Source organism: Homarus americanus, unplaced genomic scaffold, assembly GCF_018991925.1.
Source record: "Homarus americanus isolate GMGI-L3 unplaced genomic scaffold, GMGI_Hamer_2.0 scaffold18884, whole genome shotgun sequence".
Lineage (NCBI taxonomy): Eukaryota > Metazoa > Arthropoda > Malacostraca > Decapoda > Nephropidae > Homarus > Homarus americanus.
In genome coordinates, this window is record NW_024741393.1 from 246,329 (window position 1) to 256,622 (window position 10,294).

Here is a 10,294-nt window from a genome sequence, read left to right on the forward strand (position 1 = left end):
AACTGTACTACAAGCTTTGTCAATAAATTTGTTAAACTAAACTAAATCTACCCCATACCCTCACTGTAGTTATTGTAACTGCTAATCTAGTATGTTGAGAGCAAAACGATAGAAATAATGTAAGAAACTTAGGGAGTTATATACATGTTGCATTTAACTTAGTTAAATAAATATTTAATAATTACACGAATTATAAATAATTACTCCTGATTTAAGTAATAGTCTTGCTCGAGTCTACATTCCTTTGTCTGCGCGCATCCTGCTAGCTACCATTGAATGTCATATTACCTGCCATCGTCAGTTCCTTGACGATCGTGACCCGACACACACACAACACCTCCAGTAAATACCAGCGAACATGGAGGGGCTCACCAACTGGCCTCCACCATGAATTCCTGACCTCCATCCACATCAACAAACCTTGAGTATCTGTCGCCTAACTTTATACTTTGTACGTTGTTTGATGTTATGATGGCTACTTAAGGTAACCACCCATTTTGAGTATTTATTTAATTCGTGTAACTTAATGTAAATATTTTTTGTCCTGATATTAACCAGTTCAGTTGGTGTCTGTATATTTCAGGACGTGGTCATTAAGTGACTTGGAATGTGTAAATTTAACAAAACTTGGGAATCATTGTAAAAGTTTGATAGATTGTGCCTCGAGGGATCAGTCTCCTTGCTGACACATTTGTTCCAACACTATGTACTGGAGGGGAGGGGGTGATATGGGGTGAGAGGATGTGGGGGAGGAGGAAGGGGGTGTCGCCGTGTCGGGAAGGAGGTGGACCAAAAACCATCGTCCTCAAAGGGTTAATACAGTGTTTGATGGTGCTAGTGTTAGGTAAACAACAGCCAAACTCTATGTCGACATCTCTATGAGTGTGCGTTCGTTTACAAGTCTCACAACATATCCTGTCAACACATAAGTGTATAAGAAGTCATGGTAAATTCTATCCGGCTACAGTTATACCTACATAAGTGGCCAGTCATCTAGCCAGACACACAACCATCCATCCATCCAGCTAAAGTAAAAGTACATAACCAGTAGCAAACTAGCCAACCAACCTGCCAACTAGCCAGACAGCTAGCCAGCTAACCTGTCAACTAGCCAAGCAACCTGCGAGACAACTTGCCAGCCAGCCAGCGTCCTGAAAAAAAATACGAGAGAGACAGAGAGAGAGGAAGGGGGGACGGTATCCTGTGTGTGTGTTATCAGAACAATTTAAACGCCACAGTAGGATTGCCTGACTCAGTACGCGTCTTGTGTCTCTCAAAGTAAGATGGAGTGGCGACGACTCCTGTGTGTGTTTGTGGCCCTGGAGACGACCATCCTCTCCCCAGGGGCGTCTTACTCGTCTCCTACGTCGCCACCACAGCTCTCCTCACCCTCCACGTCGCCACCACAGCTCTCGCTACCCTCCACGTCTCCACCACAGCTCTCGTCAGCTCTCAACACCAACACGTCTCTGGCCTCCTCCTCGTCACACTCCCACAAAGGTGATTCAGCTTCCTCCCTCACGACGCTCCCGCCGGTTGTTAACACCGGAGACCTACAACTACCAAGTAACGACCAGGTGGTAGAGAGGCAGTGGTCATTGGTTCCTAAGATAGAGAGAGTCACGTCACACAAGCCTCCCGTCACAAGCCTCCCGCTGCTCAGGAGGAAAAAAAGTGTTTGTTCTTACGATGTTACGGTCAAGTCTCGGGAGGTAAAGGAAGTCCATGAAATAACTGGTGAAGGAAAATATATGACTCTCTACTTCGTTCCCGGGAGAGACTTTGAGTATATCAGCATAACGTTAAGCCTTACCTTTAGTGACCCAATATTATGGTTTTATAAAGAGAAACTTTGTGTTAGAGAGTTAGACCGAGGGTATAATGTTTCTATCAGGGCAGACGGGGGCGGGTACTGGGGGGTTGATGTAAAGTGTAACTGTCCTGAAAAAATATTATTATATACGGACTCATATTATACATTTAACTATATATCTGGGATGAAGGTACAGGCAAAAGGCACTTCCCGTTGGAGGAAACATTACTCGGATGATAACTGTCTCACTCAACCTTCTACCTCATCCACTACTGAGACAAACCCGACCCAGCCTGCCTCATCCACTACTGAGACAAACCCGACCCAGCCTGCCTCATCCACTACTGAGACAAACCCGACCCAGCCTGCCTCATCCACTACTGAGACAAACCCGACCCAGCCTGTCTCATCCACTACTGAGGGAAACTCTACCCAGATGACCACAAGCAACCCTCCCATTGTGACACGTTTTGTACTCCTGATGTTGGTGGTAGCGGTGGTAGTAGTGATAGTGGTGTTGGTGGTCGTGGTATGCTTAGTCTGTTACCGGAAAAGTAAGATCATACACATGTTATTTATTAAATTTTTTACGATTTATGAACAACAATTACTGTTTATATTATAGTGAACCCGAAAAACATGGTAGGTTAATATTCCGTGGTTATGGTAAGTGGGAAAGATGTTAAACAGACACTCGTTTTACAGGAAGTGTTGCAGATAAGTCGGCACGTTCTCTTGAAGCGCCTGTCGGATGTGACCCTCTGAGCAGTGAAGTGGATGACAATATAGACTTGAGGGAGCTCCGGGGCAGGCAGGGATCATCATACTTCAGTGACAACAGTCTCTATGGGGTCATTACTCAGCCTGAAGACACCCCTGCCAACCTACGATCATCATACTTCAGTGACAACAGTCTCTATGGGGTCATTACTCAGCCTGAAGACACCCCTGCCAACCTACGATCATCATACTTCAGTGACAACAGTCTCTATGGGGTCATTGCTCAGCCTGAAGACACCCCTGCCAACCTACGATCATCATACTTCAGTAACAACAGTCTCTAAGGGGTCATTAATCCTATCTTTCCTGAGACGAGAGACAACTAGGAACCCCCTCTCTCCCCGCTCTCTCTCTCTCTCTGTCTCTTGAAATACCGGTGTAATCATCGGTGTAAAAACCTACAATTGAAGTTTATCTGTTAATTAAGTCTTATATAATTATGAAAAATAATAACAACTGCCTGTCACGCGAAATGAGATAAACCAATTTTATATAACCTGTGCTAATGTAATCTACCCTAACCAAACCTAACCTAACCTATGCTAATGTAATCTAACGTAACCAAACTAAACTAAACGTAACTTAATTTAACCAAACCTGATCTACCATTCTTTAGTTTGATCGAGTCACTGCATCTCAAACAAGACTTATGTTTTTCACTACAGGTAAATTTTCATTACTTATCATGTATATAGATAATAACGTTAAGTTTATCTTCTAATACACCCACATAACTTGTAAAAAATAAATATATATTGATTTTGACATAAGAGTATTATTTCACCTCTAAGGCCTTGTGATTATCATCCAATACTCAGGTAAGTGATAATGATTTACTCAATATAAACACCGTTGTCTTTAAAAGCTGTTAAAACTATGATGGTTGATGTCAGGAATGTGTGTGTGTGGGGGGAGGGGTTGCCCACCCAAATTCATCGTCATTGTGAGGCAACTCCACGATAGCATGAACGGCAGTGTCGTGCACAATGGCACCCAGTCAGAGTTCTTCCTTACTCATGCCAGTGCCAATTTTGCCAGCAGGGTGGACATCCAGTGCCGGATGAAGGGTCTTTTTAACGTAGACGAATCCCGGCAGGAACAAAGGTGTCGGCCGCTTCCATCACTGAACTTCATTATACAGACGACCTCACCTTCGTCACTCACACTGAACGCGATCTACAGGAGATCCTGAACACCTACGCAGTTGCGTATGCACACTTCGATCTTGAAATAAATGTACGTATAACTCAGATTCTCTTTCAGCCTGCCCCTGGTTCAGTCATGCCTCCACCATCCATCCAGGTGAACGGTACTACCCTCTCTAATGTTACCCACTTAAGGTATCTCGGCTCCCACCTGTCCACCACCGATGAAGGGATTCAGCATCGGATCAGATGTGCATCTCAAGCCTTTGGCAGACTCCGTACCCGTGTCTTCAGCTGTAGGGAGCTGAAATTATCTAAAAAGATGCAAGTATATCGAGCAGTGGTCACATACAGGAGGCACCTCAAGGCACTTGAAAACTTTCACCAACGTAGTCTACGTTCCATCCTCTGAGTTCGCTGGGAAGACAAGAGAACAAATGCCAGTATTCTTGCTGGCTATGTTACCCGCATGGACGACAGTAGACTGCCAAAGCAGCTACTTTACAGTCACCCAACGAATAGTAAACGTAACGCTGGCGGGCAACTTAAATGGTAAAAGGAAAGTCTTAAGACAAACCTGAAAAAAGTGCCAAATCGACCCCCTCACCTGGGAGACGATCACTCCACACCGTAACTCTTGGAGGACAAGCACCAGCGCCAGAAGGAGCTACGCTGTCGCCGTCCTTCCCGCACTAGACGTAGCCCTCCACACGTGCAACATCTGTGGACGACACTGTCGGTCCCGTATCGGCCTCTTTAATCACCTCAGAGCTCACCAACGAAGGTAACATCCTTAATAACTCGTATAATTGTTTCATAGCTGGATGATCGTCATACTCGATTCCGAGTGACAGCAAAGTAATCGTAGAAGCGTGTGTGTGAGTTCCAGGCTGCTGGACGTGACCACATCCTGTCGAGAACATTGTCAACACATCCTTCAGATAAACTTCTCACCAGTTTTGTACAACATGTGACGCAGCTCGCTGAGACTCGCTGAAACCCACTGGTTCACTGGAACATACCGGTTGTTTCTGTGGTAAGTAACTTACTACAGAAACATATCCGGAATGTCTCAGTGAACCAGAGTTTGGATCACCCTGTTAAGTGAGATCTTATCCCATAGACAAAGTGTGTTTAATGACTATAATCATCCGTTAAGTATCCAAATTATGACACTTAAACAATATCAGTTATAATTATTTCCACTGGTGTATTATTTTTGCACTTGAGATTATCATATTGACTCAACTATGATGTACAAAATTCACCTTCGGTTAAGTTTAATGGTCACCTTAAGTTACGCCTGGCAGAGTAGGTCATCGTGTCCAGGTAATCCATCCTCAGGTACAGTCCAATGCCGTGTTAACCAAAATAACCTCTTGAACGACCCAATACAAGTCGGTTGTGAGCGGTTAGATAGACAAATAAACTCAATGATTTTTGGTTAAGTTATTAATTAATGTTGGTATCTAATTATTATCATTTCGGTGTGTCATTGGTCAATACAAACACAAGGATCAGTTCATTACCCAACACCTTGTTCTAAACTCTGCTCACTAGTGACGTCATTCCCACGAAACATCAGGGATTCGAAACACTCACGAACGAAGCTCCAAATCACACGTCATTGAGCTGGTAATCCAATTTGTCAAAATACGTATATATTTATCTTAGAAAACACAACGATCCACAAATTGTAATATATCTTCCATGACGCAAATTATCATCTCTTAATAATGTTGTTTTGTATAGAAGTAATTCAGTTTATAGTAGGTGAGTGAGTGAAGCGCTTCGACTCTTCTTTAATAGACTTAGTGAATCAGGGCGGTGCTGGGAGGTCCGGTCACTAGACAACACACCTCCCTAGACCAACCTCTTGCAGGGCCGGGCTGGCACACCTCGCTCCCGGGGCCTCTACTGACTGTCTGTTGCAGCTTCATACCGATGATAGTGATGGTGAAGTGATGGTGGTGGTGGGGAAGTGATGGTGATGGTGGGGAAGTGATGGTGATGGTGGGGAAGTGATGGTGGTGGTGGGGAAGTGATGGTGGTGGTGGGGAAGTGATGGTGATGGTGGTGAAGTGATGGTGATGGTGGGGAAGTGATGGTGGTGGTGGGGAAGTGATGGTGGGGAAGTGATGGTGGTGTGATGGTGAAGTGATGGTGATTCATGATAGTGAGTCTACAAAATCATTCCCAATAAATTTCATAAAAAGTTACGATACGATAAGAAAGGAAACTATAAGCGTAACAAGATGGTGGATGAGTAACAAGATGGTGGATGAGTAACAAGATGGTGGATGAGTAACAAGATGGTGGATGAGTAACAAGATGGTGGATGAGTAACAAGATGGTGGATGAGTAACAAGATGGTGGATGAGTAACAAGATGGTGGATGAGTAACAAGATGGTGGATGAGTAACAAGATGGCGGATGAGTAACAAGATGGCGGATGAGTAACAAGATGGTGGATGAGTAACAAGATGGTGGATGAGTAACAAGATGGTGGATGAGTAACAAGATTGCAGATGAGTAACAAGATGGCGGATCAGCACCTGTCAGAGTCGGGGGTCTAGATCTTTCTTATGAAAACAACTTGGAAACAGGTAATATATATAGTTATTAAATAAGAGGATTTGTATATGTGGACTACAATAAAACACTGTTGTTTCGTGGGTAGATGTATAAATATATATCAGGAATTGTGTATAGTTTCTGAGTTAAGTCACTCGATTATGAAGTTTATAGATGACAATTAAGGTAAAGATTAGAGCAGACGGCTAACATCTCTAGTTGTTTGATTTCTTTTATTTTTTTCTCCATGGATGTTCTCTTAATGATAGGAACTTATAAAAACGATGACAATATTTAATTTTAATTCTATATTTTTTCCAACTTTGATCACAAATTACGTATAGTGGGCAGAGCATGAAGGGTGAGGGAAATTATAGGATAAAACACGGTGAAACACTGATCATATAACACCAAAAATTATGTTTTGTACGTGAAGAAATTAATTATTTACCATAAACACTCCATCGAAAAAAACATGGGACATCCGCGCGCGTTGTCAGGGCCCGAGCGACACTCTCACTTGTTTCCCTGTCAGTGTAGCATATTCTTAGCATACTCCTACACCACTACATAAGCCTCTAGTCTCTCTCAAATTCTTCCTAACACAATGAGGCTCTGGCGGTGTTGAGTTACATAAGTTTTTTTTTTTTTACTAATTTAATACAAACTTCGAGTTGACCAGAATTAAAAATAAATACTCGGACAGGTTAACTCGTCTTAAGTTAAAGTATCTGACGTTCGATGTACGACCATCAGAACAATGAATAATAAAGTATAACTATTATTTATATATTGATACGAGTGAATTACGTTGAGTATAAAGTAGGTATTATGTAGTAGTGAAGGTATATGGTACAGTGAGTGGGAAGTGGAAGACTGATGAAGAGTAAACAGGTGGAGGAGGTGGAAGGTTGAGGGGGTGGAGGAGGAGGTGGAAGGTTGAGGGGGTGGAGGAGGAGGTGGAAGGTTGAGGGAGTGGAGGAGGTGGAAGGCTGAGGGAGTGGAGGAGGTGGAAGGAAGAGCAACAAGTGTGACTATTATATGCAAGTGAATGAAATAAACGTGATTTTTAGGTTAGGTTAGGTTAGGTTAGGTCAGGTTAGGTCAGGTTAGGTCAGGTCACGTTCGGTTAGGTTAGGTTAGGTCAGGTCAGGTTAGGGATTCTAGTCGATAAAATACTCAAATTGGACAAGAGAATCAGGCAAGAATACCCGACAAGTTGAAGTTAACCCGAAGTAACATCAGTTTACCCGACAAGCCGACGGGATATTGTTGTATTGTGAAGAAATATTGATGCGGTGTGGTGTAGGAGTGAGGGGAAAAGTATGGAGAGAGAGAGAGAAGAGAGAGAGAGAGGTGAGAAAGAGAGAGAGAGAGAGAGAGAGTGTAAAGACAGAGGAGCGAGTGTGGGCAGCTGACGTCGACCTTCTCCGCTGACAGTTCTGAGCATTGGTCCTGACACTTCCTCTCCGCCTCCCTCTCTCCCTCCTCCTCTTCCTCCCTTCCTTCCTCTCCTCCTCTCTCCTTCCTTCCTCTTCCCCATCTCTTTCTCTTAACTGACTGGTGTAAACAAAGGCTTAATTGGTATAAAATCTGATATATCACTACACACACACACGCACACACCATTCTCCCTATTTCCTTTTAAAATCGCTTCCTCCACTCCTCCCTCACCCCCTCCCCCTCCTCCCTCCCTCACCCCCTCCTCCTCCCCCCCCACGTGTAGAGGTGGGCGGCATACATCACACAGGGGCCATAATACCCACTAATGGAAGCAACCCACTACCCTCCCTGAAACTGTACACCCACCCCTTCTCTTCTCCCTTCTCCCTGTTTTTCTCCTCTCTCTCTCCCGTCTCTCTCTCTCTCTCTCTCTCTCTCTCGACACAAGACTGAAATCTGAAGTAAGCCTGAAACCGTGGGCCAATCAGCGAGTGTGTACCTAGTGTGTGTTGAGGAATATGATTGGATGATACCTGTACAGCGTTGACGAATCAGCGAGTGCGTCACACCTCACGCAATTTATAGAAAATGCCAACACATACATACACACATACTGTGCATACACACACACACATACATACATACATACTCGTACATACTCATACATACTCATACATACATACATACATACATACATGCATGTTAAACTTGCTTGGGCGCCTACTGAATCCACTTGCTGAAAGGTTCCTAAGCGGACAGACCTCAGAAAGTGTGTGAGAGGAAGGTGGTGGTAGTGGTGGTAGGTGGATGGTAGTGGTGGTAGGTGGATGGTAGGTGGTGGTAGGTGGATGGTAGTGGTGGTAGGTGGATGGTATGGTAGGTAGGTGGTGGTAGTGGTGGTAGTTGGGGTGGATGGTAGTAGGTGGATGGTGGTGTGGTGGAGGTGGTGGTGGGTATGGTGGTGGTAGGTGGATGGTGAGGTGGATGGTGGTGGTGGTGCAGTGGTGGTATGGTAGTGGGTGGTGAGTAGTGGTGGTAGGTGGATGGTAGTGGTGGTAGGTGGGTGGTAGTGGTGGTAGGTGTGGTGGTGGTGGTGGGTGGATGGTGTGGTAGGTGATGGTGGTGGTAGTGGTGGATGGTGTGGTGGTGTGGTGGTGATGGTGGTGGTGGGTGGTATGGTAGTGGTGGTAGGTGTGGTGATGGTGGTAGGTGGTGGTGGTGGATGGTAGGTGGTGGTAGGGTGGTGGTAGGTGGTGGTGGGTGGTAGTGGTGGGTGGTGGTAGGTGGTGGTGGTGGTTGGTAGGTAGTGGTGGTAGTTGGCACTGGACAATAAGGACGAGGAGGAAGAGGTGGAGAGACTAAGAAGAGAAGGTGAGAGGTGAGAATTAACACCCGGGAGAGGGAGGAGAGGGAGAGAGGGGAGGGAGGGAGGGAGGGAGAGGGAGGGAGAGAGGAGGGAGAGGGAGGGAGGAGAGGGGAGAGGAGGGAGGAGGGAGTCCGTGTTTTAGTGAGAGGTAATAGGTAATTGAAAGAGTGATAAGAAGTTTAAAAGTTTATATCTGGGGTTTAATGTGTGTGTGTGTGTGTGTGTGTGTGTGTGTGTGTGTGTGTGTGTGTGTGCAGCAAATCTCAACATACGCATCATGTGCGTCGGGTCTAAACCTTTCACTCGACCTTATATGTGGTACGTGATTAAGGACCCCAACAGAAGTTCACGGTAAGTACTTGTCCGTTGTTGCCTGTCCGTTGTTGCCTGTCCGTTGTTGCCTGTCCGTTGTTACCTGTCCGTTGTTACCTGTCCGTTGTTGCCTGTCCGTTGTTACCTGCCCGTTGTTACCTGTCCGTTGTTACCTGTCCGTTGCTACCTGTCCGTTGTTACCTGTCGGATGGTGGCTGAGAAAGTATGCCCTATTTTCTTCAAGAACTTGTATTGAAGAGATCCAAGACATTTTCCTCAATGTTTTCTTCTTTCTTCACTTGACTTCTGCCAGAGTTGAGGAGAGTTTGATCCAGTCTCACATTAACAACACTACTGGCATTAATACATAGAGAATATTTAATACATAGAGAATACATGGAGAATACATTGAAGAAGATACGTTTGATTATCTAGGTTTTTAAGTAATAATAATAATAATAATAATAATAAAGTCTCCATCATGGTTCCCCCCCCCTTAGAGACAAAACGATAGAATCCTCGGAAAGTTTAGAATCCTCGGAAAGTTTGGAATCCTCGGGAAAGTTTGGAATCCTCGGGAAAGTTTGGAATCCTCGGGAAAGTAATGAAGTTTTAAGTGAGTCATAGAGCCAATCATCCCCTAATTAAAACACACTTGAAGAGAGAGCCAGAGTGAACAGCCTGACATAACACTCACTAGACCCGAGGCCCTTGAAGTTTATTTTCTTTCTGCATTAAACTTCTTAGATTTCCGTCGCCGGCTTTACCTCCCTGGCCAACTACTTAAAATGTAATTATGGTCTAAATACCCTGTGACGAACTGGGTATAGTGAGGCGCCGCCCACAGTGCCAAGGGGGTGG

At 44.7% G+C, this 10,294-nt stretch overlaps 1 protein-coding gene across 4 annotated transcripts; it reads left to right on the forward strand.

The window, feature by feature from the left end:
- Positions 1-328: 328 nt before the first annotated feature.
- On the forward strand, positions 329-3,358 carry LOC121875882 (location of vulva defective 1-like). Of its 4 annotated transcripts, XM_042380612.1 has the most exons (3): positions 784-2,367; positions 2,519-2,664; positions 2,737-3,358. In XM_042380612.1, the coding sequence occupies exons 1-3, from the start codon at positions 1,284-1,286 to the stop codon at positions 2,875-2,877; spliced, it is 1,371 nt and encodes a 456-aa protein (XP_042236546.1). In that variant the 5' UTR covers positions 784-1,283; the 3' UTR covers positions 2,878-3,358. The 4 variants fall into 4 exon arrangements, 3 of the variants coding, with proteins under 3 accessions (XP_042236546.1, XP_042236545.1, XP_042236547.1); XR_006090690.1 differs by lacking the exon at positions 784-2,367 and adding an exon at positions 329-425 and having other exon boundaries at positions 2,519-3,358; XM_042380611.1 differs by having other exon boundaries at positions 788-2,367; positions 2,519-3,358.
- The last annotated feature ends 6,936 nt before the right edge of the window (positions 3,359-10,294 follow it).